The sequence below is a fragment of the Lithobates pipiens genome, unplaced genomic scaffold (assembly GCF_037356315.1).
Source record: "Lithobates pipiens isolate NorthernLeopardFrog02 unplaced genomic scaffold, aLitPip1_a1.2 Scaffold_16, whole genome shotgun sequence".
NCBI classification, from domain to species: Eukaryota; Metazoa; Chordata; class Amphibia; order Anura; family Ranidae; genus Lithobates; species Lithobates pipiens.
This window is the reverse complement of record NW_027507748.1, coordinates 27593079-27610422: the sequence shown is the minus strand read 5'-3', so window position 1 is coordinate 27610422 and position 17344 is coordinate 27593079. Positions and strand designations below refer to the sequence as shown.

The window sequence follows — 17344 nt, the reverse complement described above, 5'->3', positions numbered from 1 at the left end:
CTTCGCAAAAGTCTGACGGACTTTAGAAATGAAGCATGCTTCAAATTTTCCCGACGGAACTCCGCCGGACCCGGTCCCCTTCGAAAAATCCGCTCGTGTGTATGCTACTCCGACGGACTAAAACCGACGCTAGGGCAGCTATTGGCTACTGGCTATGAACTTCCTTATTCGAGTCGGGTCGTACGTCATCACGTTCGAATCCGTCGGAGTTTAGTGTGATCGTGTGTGGCCAAGTCCGTTCGGCCGAAAAGTCTGTCAGAACTCCGGCGGAATTCCGGCGGAACTCCTTTGGAAGTCTGTCGGACATAAGTCCTCTCGTGTGTACGGGGCATTTGAGTTATGGTTCCTGGGCTGTCAACAGGTCCTGTGCAAAGGGGCACTCCCAGAAAACATGTAAAGCAGTTTCTTCATGAATGATACAAAAAAGGCAGTGACTGTATCTCCACAGGTCTATGGCATGCTTAAACATCCTTAGTGGCAATCCCCTTCTGCATCGCCATCTATACCAGACTTTTGTGGCTATTGGCGAATCTCTTTGAAGAAACATTCCTCCAGACCACCTTGCAAGTGGCTGGAGGTAGGCCTGGAACAGTCTTCACAGTGTCCTTGGCGCTGATGATCTGGTCGACGGTTTTCGGTTTCCACAAGTCGGGCTTAACTCCTTCCAGCCCTTGCTCCTTGATAACGTTAGCGTTCAAGTAATACCAAGGAGTGTTTTAGTTGTAGGGGATGTTGTTGTCCAATTTCTCCCATCCAAGAAACCTCCAAGAGGAAAAAACAGGACATCTGCTTAGGTTTCTGGCATGCATGTATGTCTTTAATGACAACCCCTTCCTTGGATCGCCATCCATTTTTGTGGATGTTGGTGAGTCTCTTTGAAGAAACAATCCTCCAGCCCATCTTGCCTGGAACAGTCTTCAGATTGTCCTTGGTTCTCATCAACTTGATGGTCTTTGACTTCCACATTTGGGGCTTAAATCCTTCCAGCCCCTTCTACTTGATAAACTTAAAAGCATCCAAGTAATACCAAGGAGTGCCCCATTTGCCCTATCCTATGGAGGCAGGATAAAACAGGACATGGAGATGCCACCAGAATTCAGCACCCCAAAGTGGGTGATGGCTGTCTGTGATACAAAGTCTTTGAGTTCTGGTTCCAGGTCTGTCAACGGGTCCTTTGCAAAGGGGCACTCCCAGTAAACATGCAGAGCAGTTTCTTCATGAATCATACAAAAGGGGCAGTGCCTTTATCTGCACAGGTTTCTGGCATGCTTGAATGTCCTTAGTGGCATTCCCCCTTTGGATCGCCATCCATGCCAGGCCTTTGTTGCTATTGTTGAGTCTCTTTGAAGAAACATTCCTCTAGACCAGTGATTCTCAACCAGGGTTCCATGGAACCCTAGGGTTCCTCCAGAGGTTGCTAGGGGTTTCTTCAACATTGGGCAATTTCTGCCTCTCAGATATGTTCCCACCGACACCATTGATATTTTTAGCTATCTGTAAGGAGGTAATTCTTCCCAATGACCATCACACTAATATATCTTGAGTTGTAGATTTCTAATTTTTAGCAGGGGTTCCCTGAGACCGGAGAACTATTTCAAGGGTTCCTCTGTGTTGAAAAGGTTGAGAAAGGCTGCTCTAGACCTCCTTGCAAGTGGCTGGAGGTAGGCCTGGAACCTTCCACAGTATCCTAGGCTCTTATAAACTTGTTGACGGTCTTTGGCTTCCACAAGTTGGGCTTAACTCTTTCCAGCCCCTGCTCCTTGATAAGTTTAGCATCCAAGTAACACCAAGGAGTGTTCCAGTTGTAGGGGATGGAGCTGTCCCATTTCTCCCATCCAAGGGACCTCCAAAGAGGCAGGAGGGAAAAACAGGACTTTGGAGGTGCCATCAGAGGCCATTGTACAATCAATTAACCACTTGCCGCAAGGCGGCGTACATTTTGAGTGATTATACCAGGATAGTGCCATATAAGAGGCGGCAGAGCACTTTTTTGTAAAAGCAATAATAGCCACTGGATTTCTTTTATAAATGGGTGAGAAGGTTCAAAAAAAGGCCTGGTCTTCAAGTCCAGTTGCAAAACGCTTCTGAAAGAAAAACATAAAGCCTACCAAGATGCAAGAAAGAATTTGCACAATGAATGTATTTAGAAAATATTTGATTATCCTGAAGTTCAGTTCGAAATTGCAGCGAGCCAGATGTAGAGGGAGATGCGGAGCCATTTGACGATTAGCGAGCAGGGAGAGATAATGCAGACATACAAGGCTCTTCCTCCAGAGCTCAATCTCTACATTAATGTACACTAATACCATTTTGTCGTCTAATGGACGCTAATACGATCTTCCCTCCGCCGCGCACGTAGCGGATTCCTCAGACATTAGTGTAATGGTCGCCGGAGCCCCTTAATACATCTCATCTAAACGTTTCACAGCGATGACGTGGAAAAGGCAGCCGAAGGAAGATATTAGAGCATTTCATTTCCCCTGACAGTAATCACCAGTTCCACGCCGACGAGACAGAGCAGGCTATTATAGCGGCATTGCGCAACGAGTGGGGAAAACCGCTGAGACAGGCTCTCCGTTGGCTGCCTAATTCCTTCCCATTCCTGCTCTCGTTTATTTTCATTTGGAGAGTTTTGTTTACAAATGAGGAGAAATAGAGATGTTTCCAGAACTAAGTCTGCCGAGCTAGACGCGCCGGCCGATCGGAAATGGGATTGTTCGTTTTAAAGGTATACTGCAGTCAAAGAAAAAGACTGGATATTTCTGAGTGTGGCCTTTACTTCCTGTCCCACTTACAATTAGATTTCTCATCTCTATACCTGGGAACTTTCCAGCTTTTGCCAGGAGATGCCAAATTTTCACATAGTCTATTGGTATTCTGGGTGGCAGGCTCCATTCAACGGCTGCCTGCTGACCTACAGGAGGGACAGCAGCTTCTCTAACCTTCTTCCAATGGAAGCCTACCTTAGGCAAGGAAGAGCAAAGAGAGGGGTGCCCGCTGAGAACAGACTGTGCCCAGAGCCGCCTCTCCACCTCAAAGCCTCCCCTAGAGCCACCCAGGGCCCCCTAATTCAATGCACCCCACAGCTTCCCCCCCCCAACCTCCTACCTTCCTTATACTCTCTCATCACACTGACACATATGAAATCCTTCTTATTCCGCGCACACACGATCGGAATTCCGGCCAGAAAAAGACTGATGAGAGCTTTTCTTCGGAAAATGCGACCGTGTGTGTGCTCCATCGGAATTTAGCTGTCAGAATTCCCGCCAGCCAAAAATTTATAGCATGTTCTCAACTTCCTGATGGAAAAACTTTCTACCGGTAATTCCGATCGCGTGTATGCAATTCCGACACGCCAAAAATCACGCATGCTCAGATTCAACTAAGAGACAGAAGCTATTGACTGCTATTTCTAGTTGCGTCGTACGTGTTATACGTCACCGCGTTATAAACAATCGGAATTTGGTGTGACCGTGTGTAGGCAAGACAGCTTGAGCCGAATTCCGTTGGGAAAACCATCAGAGCTTTTTCCGACGAGAATTCCGATCGTGTGTACGCAGCATAAGACTGACACCACAGATGCAGGGGTATTTTTTTTATTCCCACTGACAGTGATTCAGAGGCATTTTTCCTGCCAGTGTCACCACTGACACAGGAGCATGTTCTCCTTCCAGTGACACCACTGACACAGGAGCATGTTCTCCTTCCAGTGACACCACTGACACAAGAGCATGTTCTCCTTCCATTGACACCACTGACACAGGAGTATGTTCTCCTTCCAGTAACACCACTGACACAAGAGCATGTTCTCCTTCCAGTGACACCACTGACACAGGAGCATGTTCTCCTTCCAGTGACACCACTGACACAGGAGCATGTTCTCCTTCCAGTGACACCACTGACACAGGAGCATGTTCTCCTTCCATTGACACCACTGACACAGGAGTATGTTCTCCTTCCAGTGACACCACTGACACAAGAGCATGTTCTCCTTCCAGTGACACCACTGACACAGGAGCATGTTCTCCTTCCAGTGACACCACTGACACAGGAGCATGTTCTCCTTCCAGTGACACCACTGACACAGGAGCATGTTCTCCTTCCATTGACACCACTGACACAGGAGTATGTTCTCCTTCCAGTGACACCACTGACACAGGAGCATGTTCTCCTTCCAGTGACACCACTGACACAGGAGCATGTTCTCCTTCCAGTGACACCACTGACACAGGAGCATGTTCTCCTTCCATTGACACCACTGACACAGGAGTATGTTCTCCTTCCAGTGACACCACTGACACAGGAGCATGTTCTCCTTCCAGTGACACCACTGACACAGGAGCATGTTCTCCTTCCATTGACACCACTGACACAGGAGCATGTTCTCCTTCCAGTGACACCACTGACACAGGAGCATGTTCTCCTTCCATTGACACCACTGACACAGGAGTATGTTCTCCTTCCAGTAACACCACTGACACAAGAGCATGTTCTCCTTCCAGTGACACCACTGACACAGGAGCATGTTCTCCTTCCAGTGACACCACTGACACAGGAGCATGTTCTCCTTCCATTGACACCACTGACACAGGAGTATGTTCTCCTTCCAGTGACACCACTGACACAAGAGCATGTTCTCCTTCCAGTGACACCACTGACACAGGAGCATGTTCTCCTTCTATTGACACCACTGACACAGGAGCATGTTCTCCTTCCAGTGACACCACTGACACAGGAGCATGTTCTCCTTCCAGTGACACCACTGATCCAGGGACATGTTCTCCTTCCAGAGACACCACTGACATAGGAGCATGTTCTCCTTCCAGTGTCACCACTGACACAGGAGCGTGTTCTCCTTCCAGTGACACCACTGACACAAGAGCATGTTCTCCTTCCAGTGACACCACTGACACAGGAGCATGTTCTCCTTCCATTGACACCACTGACACAGGAGCATGTTCTCCTTCCAGTGACACCACTGACACAGGAGCATGTTCTCCTTCCATTGACACCACTGACACAGGAGTATGTTCTCCTTCCAGTGACACCACTGACACAGGAGCATGTTCTCCTTCCAGTGACACCACTGACACAGGAGCATGTTCTCCTTCCAGTGACACCACTGACACAGGAGCATGTTCTCCTTCCATTGACACCACTGACACAGGAGTATGTTCTCCTTCCAGTGACACCACTGACACAGGAGCATGTTCTCCTTCCAGTGACACCACTGACACAGGAGCATGTTCTCCTTCCATTGACACCACTGACACAGGAGCATGTTCTCCTTCCAGTGACACCACTGACACAGGAGCATGTTCTCCTTCCATTGACACCACTGACACAGGAGTATGTTCTCCTTCCAGTAACACCACTGACACAAGAGCATGTTCTCCTTCCAGTGACACCACTGACACAGGAGCATGTTCTCCTTCCATTGACACCACTGACACAGGAGTATGTTCTCCTTCCAGTGACACCACTGACACAAGAGCATGTTCTCCTTCCAGTGACACCACTGACACAGGAGCATGTTCTCCTTCTATTGACACCACTGACACAGGAGCATGTTCTCCTTCCAGTGACACCACTGACACAGGAGCATGTTCTCCTTCCAGTGACACCACTGATCCAGGGACATGTTCTCCTTCCAGAGACACCACTGACATAGGAGCATGTTCTCCTTCCAGTGTCACCACTGACACAGGAGCGTGTTCTCCTTCCAGTGACACCACTGACACAAGAGCATGTTCTCCTTCCAGTGACACCACTGACACAGGAGCATGTTCTCCTTCCATTGACACCACTGACACAGGAGCATGTTCTCCTTCCAGTGACATCACTGATTCAGGGACATGTTCTCCTTCCAGTGACACCACTGACACAGGCGCATGTTCTCCTTCCAGTGACACCACTGACATGGGAGCATGTTCTCCTTCCAGTGACACCACTGACACGGGAGCATGTTCTCCTTCCAGTGACACCACTGACACGGGAGAATGTTCTCCTTCCAGTGACACCACTGACACGGGAGAATGTTCTCCTTCCAGTGACACCACTGACACGGGAGCATGTTCTCCTTCCAGTGACACCACTGATCCAGGGACATGTTCTCCTTCCAGTGACACCACTGACACAGGAGTATGTTCTCCTTCCAGTGACACCACTGACACAAGAGCATGTTCTCCTTCCAGTGACACCACTGACACAGGAGCATGTTCTCCTTCTATTGACACCACTGACACAGGAGCATGTTCTCCTTCCAGTGACGCCACTGACACGGGAGCATGTTCTCCTTCCAGTGACACCACTGATCCAGGGACATGTTCTCCTTCCAGTGACACCACTGACACAGGAGAATGTTCTCCTTCCAGTGACAACACTGACACGGGAGCATGTTCTCCTTCCAGTGACACCACTGACACGGGAGAATGTTCTCCTTCCAGTGACACCACTGACACAGGAGCATGTTCTCCTTCCAGTGACACCACTGACACAGGAGCATGTTCTCCTTCCAGTGACACCACTGACACAGGAGCATGTTCTCCTTCCAGTGACACCACTGACACGGGAGCATGTTCTCATTCCAGTGTCACCACTGACTCAGGAGCATGTTTTCCTTCCAGTGACACCACTGATCCAGGGACATGTTCTCCTTCCAGTTACACCACTGACACGGGAGCATGTTCTTCTTCCAGTGACACCACTGACACAGGAGCATGTTCTCCTTCCAGTGACACCACTGATCCAGGGACATGTTCTCCTTCCAGTGACACCACTGACACGGGAGAATGTTCTCCTTCCAGTGACACCACTGATCCAGGGACACGTTCTCCTTCCAGTGACACCACTGACACGGGAGCATGTTCTCCTTCCAGTGACACCACTGACACGGGAGCATGTTCTCCTTCCAGTGACACCACTGACACGGGAGAATGTTCTCCTTCCAGTGACACCACTGACACAGGAGCATGTTCTCCTTCCAGTGACACCACTGACACGGGAGCATGTTCTCCTTCCAGTGACACCACTGACACGGGAGAATGTTCTCCTTCCAGTGACACCACTGACACAGGAGCATGTTCTCCTTCCAGTGACAACACTGACACAGGAGCATGTTCTCCTTCCAGTGACAACACTGACACAGGAGTATGTTCTCCTTCCAGTGACATCACTGATTCAGGGACATGTTCTCCTTCCAGTGTCACCACTGATACAGGAGCATGGAGACAAACATATATATACAGCACAAGTCACAAAGAAGATTAATTAAGGTTAATGGAAAACAGTTTCCAAATTCATAGGCGCGTCCAGAGCCTGAAAATACTATAATGCTCTGCAAATGTTCCAAAACAAAAAATGCTCATTAATGCCCGACACGAACTAGCGCTAATATATACTGAACAAAGCATTTATATGTATTATTGTGCTATTAAGATACCTGGGAACTTTTGAAAATTATAATTCCTGAGAATGGGGGTATAGTGGTGGGCAAAGCTAATGAATAGTGCACCACCACAAGTGTGTGTGTGGGGGGGGGGGGGGGCAATATTACATTAATTTTGGGAGGAGCTTAAAACTTGAGCATTTGTATGGACGCTAGGGGACTTGTGTAAGTATTAGGGGGCCCCATGATAATCTTGCATTACATTATACTTATCAACTGTCCCGGGACAGTCACATTTTTTTTACTAACCTGTCCCAGAATGGCCACGTCCCGGGCAGCTTTCCAGAATTTGTACTGTGCCCTCCAGATCAGGTAATGTGGCCACCTAAACCCCCCTGTACTGTGCCCTTTGTGATGAGTCTTTGATTTATGGTATGTTTTAAGAACATTTGTGAGAGGGAAGATTTAGAGTTCCAGGACATTTTAATGCCATTGGATACAAATAATACACCCAACCAACTTACATAAGTGTAGCAATAACCCTTCCTATTTAGTTTAAAGTGTAACTGAAGGACCGCAACATACAGGGATATACAATGTAATACTGACATATAATCACACACATAGGTTGGACTTGATGGACTTTGTGTCTTCTTTCAACCTCACTTACTATGTAACTAAACCCAACAACCCACCGTTCTTAGATGTGGTGGATGCATTATTATTTTGAATGATTTTTTTCCCCTGCTCACCCAGTAACCCTGCCAGGGGGGTATTTTCTTTTCTAGTTCATTTTTATTTTCTGCATTAATAACTTGGCAGAGGTTCTAAGCCACCCCCCCCCCCCCCACCCACACACACACACACACACAACAAACTGTGTTAAAATCTATTTTAAAATTCAACTGCAACCTGCTAAGTAAATGGACCCCCTAGCTTTGTTATGTGGAAGACTTGGTCATACCTGGGGTTGAGCCAGAATAATAGTGGCTTTGGAGAATTTGTTAAAAAAAAACAAAAAAAAAAAAACCTTCAGGTTAAGTGTATTTTTCTAGCTGTTACGCTTTACCTAGACAATTTTGGAGTGCACAACATCCCTATTTGTACCCTATACCATGCTTTCTGTGTTTTTGTTTCACAGAATAGCAATACCTAATAATGACCACAAGATGGCACCCAATGAACATTTATTTTAAGTCCCAGATACCTTTCCTGGAATTCAGGAAGCTTTGACAATAAAGTTTATTTGAAGCGAATGTCAAGGCAAAATGAAGAAAAAATAAAAAAATTAGTACATCTCTGCAATACATACACATCTCCATGTTTTATCACTGTAAAAACACTGCAAATACGGAAAAATAATTGTTGATGTGGCAGAAATATAGTCTGTCACTACCTTACTATATGACAACACAGTTGCTGACTCCAAATTCCAAACAGGTGTTATCAGCCCTGCTTCCTAATTACTGATGGAATACAAAGAGCACAGACCATTCAGCATCTCCTCCCCCTCCTCATCTTCACAACTCCATATCTCCATAACCGTAACTTCACTTCCACTCCATAACCTCTCTTCATCTCCTTCCCCCTCATCTTCATAACTTCTCCTCATCTCTATAAACTCCTCTCCCCTCCTCATCTCCATAACCTCCTCTCATCTTCATAATTTCTCTTCGTCTCCATAACCTCTGCTCATCTCCATAACTTTTCTTCAGCTCAATAACTCCCTATCATCTCCTTTCTCATCTCTATAACTTCTCTTCATCTCCATAACCTCCTCTCTTCTCCATAACTTCTCTTCATCTCCATAACCTCCTCTCTTCTCCATAACTACTCTTCATCTCCATAACCTCCTCTCTTCATCTCCATAACTTCTCTTCATCTCCATAACCTCCTCTCTTCATCTCCGTAACTTGTCTTCATCTCCATAACCTCTCTTCATCTCCATAACTTCTCCTCTGATCTCCATAACTTCTCATCTCAATAACCTCTCCTCATCTCCATAACCACCTTTCATTTCCATAACTTCTTCTCATCTCTATAATTTATCTTCATCTCCATAACCTCCTCTAATCTCTATATTTTTCTTCAGCTCAATAACTCCCTATAATCTCCCTAATTTCTCCTCATCTCTATAACTTCTCTTCATCTCCATAACCTCCTCTGATCTCCATAACGTCTCCTCTGATCTCCATAACTTCTCATCTCCATAACCTCTCCTCATTTCCATAACTCCTCATCTCCATAACCTCCATTAATTTCCATAACTTTTTCTCATCTCCATAATTTATCTTCATCTCCATAACCTCCTCTCATCGCCATGATTTCTTCTTATCTCCATAACCTCTCCTCATATCCTCCCCCACTCCTCATCTCCATAACCCCTCCTCCCCTTCTCCCCACCCTTATCTCCAGTACCTCTCCACTTCCCCTCCTCATCTCCATAATTTTTCTTCAGCTCAATAACTTCTCCTCACCTCTATAACTTCTCTTCATCTCCATAACCTCCTCTTTTTTCCATAACTTCTCTCCATCTCCATAACCTCTCTTCATCTCCATAACCTCCTCTGATCTCCTTAACTTCTCCTCTGATCTCCATAAGTTCTCACCTCCATAACCTCTCCTCATCTGCATAACTTTTCATCTCCATAACCTCCTTTCATTTCCATAACTTCTTCTCATCTCCATAACCTCCTCTCATCTCCATGATTTTTCTTGTCTCCATAACCTCTCCTCATATCCTCCCCCCACTCCTCCTCTCCATAAACCCTCCCCTCCTTCTCCCCACCCTTATCTCCATTACCTCTCCACATCCCCTCCTCATCATCTCCATAAGACCTCTTCTACACTGCAGCTTTAAAAAGCTCAGTACAGCATTTTTATTTTTTAGTCATCTAAAGCAGCCCTTTTCTTAAAATGTGCCAGTACACACAGGGATGTAAACACGAGTAACAAAAAATAAAAAATAACAAAGTAGAAAACTCAGATTTTCAGGTCTGTATTTTGCTCCGGTAATTGAATCTCTGCATGACATCACATGGATGCCTATTGCCACCAGGATGGGCACCAAGGCATGGACTGTTTGTGTGCATGGGACCTTTGGAAGTCTCATGGGCCTTTGCTAGGCTTGCATTGATGGGCAAATGCATCTTGCTTTCAGTTCTGCATTTATTATCTGTTTGAAACGCTTCTGAGATCAATCAGAATTCCTTAAAGGGTCCGTGGACGCGCGTCAAGTTCCTTTTGCATTCCCATTGACTTGTTTGGGGTGAGAAGCAGGTATGATGCGAGGGGAAAAAAGCCCATCAACATGAGCCACCTATCACTTAGGAAATAACCCAATCACCTAACCAATCATCTTCATTCACTAACCTAGATAGTTTATCACTCTGTAGACATTTGGGCACCAGATACTAACACAAGGACCTTCCTAATGATGTGATAGTAACATTTTGACAAATTTCCCTTTTCTAGAGAGAGGCAGCAACGCTCATTTCAAACAGAAAGGTATTGTATCACCGTGAACATGGAACATGTGTGAGATGTACATTGCTGGTTTTATAGTTTTCTGTTCAGACACAAAACACCTGAAGCCTCTTTATTTGGTGTCTGTTGAAGGGTTCTTCCACCCAAAAGTGATATTTCAGATACAACAACAATAGTTTTGAGTCACATGATGAAATAAACAATCTACTAAGCTACTCTTAGCCCTTGTACACACGGTCGGACATTCCGACGGAAAATGTCCGATCGGACCGTGTTGTCGGATAATCCGACCGTGTGTGGGCTCCATCGGATTGTTTCCATCTGAATATCTGACCGACAAAGTTTTAGAGCTGGGCTGTAACATTTTCTGACAACATGATCCGTTTGTAGAGAAATCTGATCGGACAAAGTGCCACGCATGCTCAGTTCAAATTCCTAGACCAAAGCTATTGGCTACTAGCCTGAACGTAGTCCCGTCCTAACTAAATAACGCCATCATGTTCTGAACGATCGGATTTTACGACAACTTTGTCCAACCGTGTTTATACAACACCAGTTTCGGACAAAATCCATCGGACAAAATCCAACGGATTTGGTTGTTGGGATGTCCGACCGTGTGTACAAGGGCTAAGGAGATTAGCCTCTCCGACTCTCTCACACAGCTCCAGCCAGGGGGCTAGTCCAACTCCAAATGCCGTAGCAAACAGACTCGACCACCACTGGCCAACTTCAGCTCACTAAGCCTTTTATTGGAACGTGTTTGGGTTTCGTCCCTCATTTCTGTGTCCATGGGCTGACGTGTTTCGCCCCATGTAATGCTTAGTCATAGGAATTTTCTTTTTCACTTTTTTCCGCATTTTGTTATCTTACAGCCTTATTCCATAATGCATTAAATTCATTATTTTCCTCAAAATTCTACAAACAATTCCCCATAATGACAACGTGAAAGAAGTGCTTTCAAAATCTTTGCAAATTTATTCAAAATAAAAAAAAAACAAAAAAAATCCCATGTTTATAAGTATTCACAGCCTTTGCCATGACACTCAAAATTGAGCTCAGGGGCCTCCTGTTTCCACTGATTATCCTTGAGATGTTTCTACAACTTGATTGGAGTCCACCTGTTGTAAATTCAGTTGATTGGACATGATTTGGACAGGCACATAAAGGTCCCACAGTTAACAGTGCATGTCAGAGCACAAACCAAGCCATGAAGTCCAAGGAATTGCCTGTAGACCTTCGAAACAGGATTGTATGGAGGCACTGATCTGGGGAAGGGTGCAGAAAAATGTCTGCAGAATTGAAGGTACCAACGAGCACAGTGGCCATCTATAAATGGAAGAAGTTTGAAACCACCAGGACTCTTCCTAGAGTGGGCCGCATGGCCAAACTGAGTGATCGGGGGGAGAAAGACCTTAGGGAGGTGACCAAGGACGCGATGGTCACTCTGACAGAGCTCCAGCATTTCTCTTCAAAGAGAGGAGAACCTTCCAGAAGAACAACCATCTCTGCAGCACTCCACCGATCAGTCCTGTATGGTAGAGTGGCCAGATGGAAGACACTCCTCAGTAAAAGGCACATGACAGTCCATCTGGAGTTTGCAAAATGGCATCTGAAGGACTCTCAGACCATGAGAAACACAATTCTCTGGTATGATGAAACAAAGCTTGAACTCTTTGGCCTGAATGGCAAGCGTCATGTCTGGAGGAAACCAGGTACCGCTCATCACCTGCCCAATACCATCCCTACAGTGAAGCATGGTGGTGATACCTTCATGCTGTGGGGTTGTTTTTCAACGGCAGGGACTGGGAGACTAGTCAGAGACTAGTCAGGATCGAGGGAAAGATGAATGCAGCAATGTACAGAAACATCCTTGATGAAAACCTGCTCCAGAGCGCTCTGGACCTCGTCCTGTTGGAAGAGGAAGCTTCGCCCCAGTCTAAAGGCCCTAAGCACACAGCCAAGATAACAAAGGAGTGGCTACAGGACAACTCTGTGAATGTCCTTGAGTGGCCCAGCCAGAGCCCAGACGCTCCCCATCCAACCTGAGGGAGCTTGAGAGGTCCTACAAAGAAGAATGGGAGAAACTGCCCAAAAATAGGTGTGCCAAGCTTGTAGCACCATACTCAAAAATAACTGAGGCTGTAATTGGTGCCAAAGGTGCTTCACCAAAGTATTGAGTAAAGGCTGTGAATACTTAAGGTACATAGGATTTTCTTTTTCATTTTTTATCTTTAATAAATATGCAAAAATTTCAAACAAACTTCTCTCACATTGTCATTATGGGGGATTGTTTTTAGAATTTTGAGGAAAATAGTGATTTTAATCAATTTTGGAATAAGGCTGTAACAGAACAAAATGTGGAAAAAGTGAAGCACTGTGAATACTTTCCGGATGCAACCAGAGCACTCTAAGGGCCGGTTCACACAGCGAGGCGTGGCGAGGCGTCTCCGACTTACCTCGCCGCGACCTGCGGGGAGCTCAGCGGCGACTTGCAGAGGACTTCTGTATAGAAGTCAATGCAAGTCGCCCCCGAAGTCGCCCCGAAGTAGTACAGGAACCTTTTTTCTGAGTCGGAGCGACTCGAGTCGCTCCTCTCAGAACGGTTCCATTGTACAGAACGGGGGCGACTTGCGGGAGCGAGGCGAGCCGTGTCGCCTCGCCTCGCCTCGCTGTGTGAACCGGCCCTTAAGTAAGGGGAGAAACCTGAGAGAAGTCCAAATTTGTAAGCAGTTGTAAAGGGCACCACACCTACGATCATACCATAATATGAGTGCACAATGTTTTACTTTTATTTTATTTTTTAATTTAGTAATTAATAGAATAAGAGCCAATCAGGGATGGGATTGGAGTTCGCAGCAATATAGAGTTCGATCCGCCAATTTTCCCTGCCTGCCTACTCATTGGCTGCTGCACCTAAAGGTTATTTAATCACTTCCGGTACCAGAAGCGGTCATGGCCCCACATACATGTACTGAGGCAGGGTGGCCCTTCAGCACAAAATCACAAACCTGTATGTCATTTTCATTTTCGGGTCTGGGGCTGCCGACGACCCGATCCTGCTGTGATTGGAGCCAATCAGCCAGTCCGGCGGACCTGATGTTCACCGGCACTCCCCGGGGGCTCATCCGAGAGAGAGAGGCAGAATGGCAGATCGCTGTTCTGTGGGAGGGGAGAATGGATATCTTGTGTTTCTGCTATATATATATATATATATATATATATATATATATATATATATATATATATATATATACATATATATATATACTGTATATATTTCCAACAATAAAAAATATCTGCAATTTTACATTTTCACCACTAGATGGTGACAGATAAGCACAGCTAGACAGTATTGCACAGCATTGTGTGTTAGTGCCTCTCCCTGTTCTTTTCTCTGGTGGATGCATTTTATTTCAGAATAACCCAAGAATGGTTCACAATGGCTGATTTTTTTTCAGTATAAGGGCTCCTATGAAGGAAGATTTTTATTTTTATTTTTTTATTGTCAGTAAATTTACATGTCTGCATGAATAATTTCTTGCTATCTCATAATAATAACAATAATTAATGAAGATGATAATAATAATATTAATAATAGCAGTAGTAGTAGTAAATAAAAAAAATTATAATAAGAATATTGATAATAATAATATCAGTAATAGTATTAGCTGTAGTAGTAATAATAATATTTATAACAACAGTAATAGTAGTAGTAGTATTGCAACTGTTATTATTACTATTATTATTATTATTATTATTATTATTATTATTATTATCATAAAAATAATAATATTGATGATGGGAATAATATTATTATTATTCCCATCATCAATATTATTATTTTTATGATTATAATAATAATAATAATAATAATAATAATAATAATAATAATAATAAAATAATAATAATCAAAGTAGTAATAATAACTACTACTACTAATATTGATGATAATAATAATATCAGTAGTAGTATTAGCTGTAGTAGTAGTAATAATAATGTTTATAACAACAGTAATAGTAGTATTGCTACTGTTAGTATTACTAATATTATTAATAATAATATTATTTTCATCATCAATATCATTATTTTAATGATAATAATAATACTGCAATAATAATAGTCATAGTAGTAATAACAATGATAATAATAATAATAATAATAATAGCAGTATTGGTAGTAATAATATTATCAACGATAATAATGATGATGATGATAACATCATTAATAAGAATAATAAGAAGAAGAATATTAATAGCAGCAGTATTAGTAGTAGTAATAATAACAACAAAAATTATAATAATAACAGTAATAATACTATTGATGATATTAATAACAGTAGTAGTAATAATAATAATAACAACAACAGTAATAATAATACTAATAATATCAATAACATCAGTAGTAGTAGTATTGTTACTGTTATTATTTATTATTATTATGATTATTATTAATAATAATATTATGATTTTTATGAATAAAATAATACTAATATAGTAATAATAATAATAATAATAATAAAATAATAGCCGTAGCAATAATAATAACAACAACAATTATAATACTACTACTACTACTAATAATAATAATAATAATAATAATAATAATAATAATAATAATATGATTAGTATTATTATTGGTATTAACAGTTTTAGTAGTAATAATAATAATAACAATTATAATAATATAATGCTATTGATGATAATATTAATAGTAATAGTACTATTAATAATAAAATAATAATAACAACAGTATTAGTAATAGTAATAATAGTAAAAGTAGTAATTATCAGTAATAGAAGTAGTAGTATTGCTACTATGCTACTACTACTGCTATTATTACATTATTACAACAATAATGATAATAATAATGATAATAATAATAATAATAATAATGATGATGAGGAGGATAATGTAATGAATCTCGTGTTTACTATTGGAGGAAAGTATGGGCAGAGTGACAAACTCCTATTTATCATTTCATCCCTCTTCCTCGGATATTGTCTGTCGGGTTCTGTAACCTGGATAATGTAGTGAGTGATTATGAAGTCGATAAGTTTTGGTTGGGTGGGGGGTGGGGTAGTTGGATGTTTTATAGCCTTCATATAAATCAGTGTATAATGGAATTTGTTGCTCCACCCCCTCCCCCCCCATCCCCCACCCTATATTACACCCATCAATCAGCCTCTTCTGCAATATTGACTTCTGCTCCCTGTCCTCCACAAATTGTCCCCGGGTCCCTTGAAATAAACGCTTTGACAGCACAGCCAATAGGAGATGACACTGACCCCCATCCAGTTTTCTCTATGGAGGGGGGGGGGGGTCACTTTAACATGAATAAATATGGCAGCTTCCTATGTGTTTGTGAAGGTGCGGACTTCTGTCTTATTGATCTTGGAAAAATATGCAGCCGGTGTAATTTGCACCCCCCTGTAATTCTATTCTGGGTCAGCGACCTCTGGGGGTCAGACCTAGGATCAGGAGGTCAGCCTCATCCTCCCAGGCCCCTTATAAAACCCATGACCACTATATCTGCCACCTCTATAGCCACCACGTTCCATGCCCTTCATTAATATAGCACTGACATAGGCTGTAGTGTAGTACATAGAATACTTCCATGTTTCTCTGCCCTCTAAGGATCTTACACCGGGATCAGGCTGGGTGAAGATGGTTCTTTTTTTCTATGTATAGGTTTGATAGGAGGGGTGAGTCCTACACAGACTGGAAGCATGTAAATGGGGGGTCCTGCTGGGATTTGTAGCTGGGACCCCAGTTCCACAAGGCCACAGCGCTATCCGATTGAATCTGATCTTCAGGCAGATAATAAAATACACAAAAACGGTTATGCATTTATTGAAAAATATTATTTAAAATGAAATAGTAATTAAAGCATTAAAATTAATTATTTAAAAATACTAAAATATTTTAACAGTAATAATAATAATGTTAATAACAATAATATGATTAATTGCATAATTAATAATGCTGTTGATGATACGACTAATAATAATAAGAAGAATAGTCATAGTAGTAGTGATTATAATAATAATAATAATAATAATAATAATAATAATAATAACAATAATAATAATACCGTTGATGGTAATACATTATAATACCCATAGAAGTAGTAGTAGTAATAATAATAATAACAACAACAAAAATAATAAAAATAACAATAATATGATTAATTGCAATAATAATGCTGTTGATGATACGACTAATAACAATAAAAAGAATAGTCGTAGTAGTGATAATAATAATAATAATAATAACAACAATAACAATAATAATAATACTGTTGATGGTAATACATTATAACCCATAGAAGTAGTAGTAGTAATAATAATAATAATAACAACAACAAAAATAATAATGATAATAATCACAATCATAAGGCTGATGCTATTAATGATAATACATTAGTAGCAGTAATATAACAACAACAGCGATGATGGTGATGATATTAATTGTG

General features: G+C 42.5%; 1 protein-coding gene across 2 annotated transcripts in view; it reads left to right on the top strand.

Moving 5' to 3' along the window:
* The window catches only part of LSAMP (limbic system associated membrane protein), an 869682-nt gene that overhangs the window by 839170 nt on the left and 13168 nt on the right, over positions 1-17344 (top strand). Inside the window, exon 8 of one of the 2 annotated variants that reach the window (XM_077479703.1) lies at positions 10862-10894. The exons of the other annotated variant lie outside the window; for it this stretch is intronic. Within the exon in view, the coding sequence (XP_077335829.1) occupies positions 10862-10894 (33 nt within the window). The remainder of the gene's footprint in view (positions 1-10861; positions 10895-17344) is intronic. 2 annotated transcript variants of the gene reach the window in all.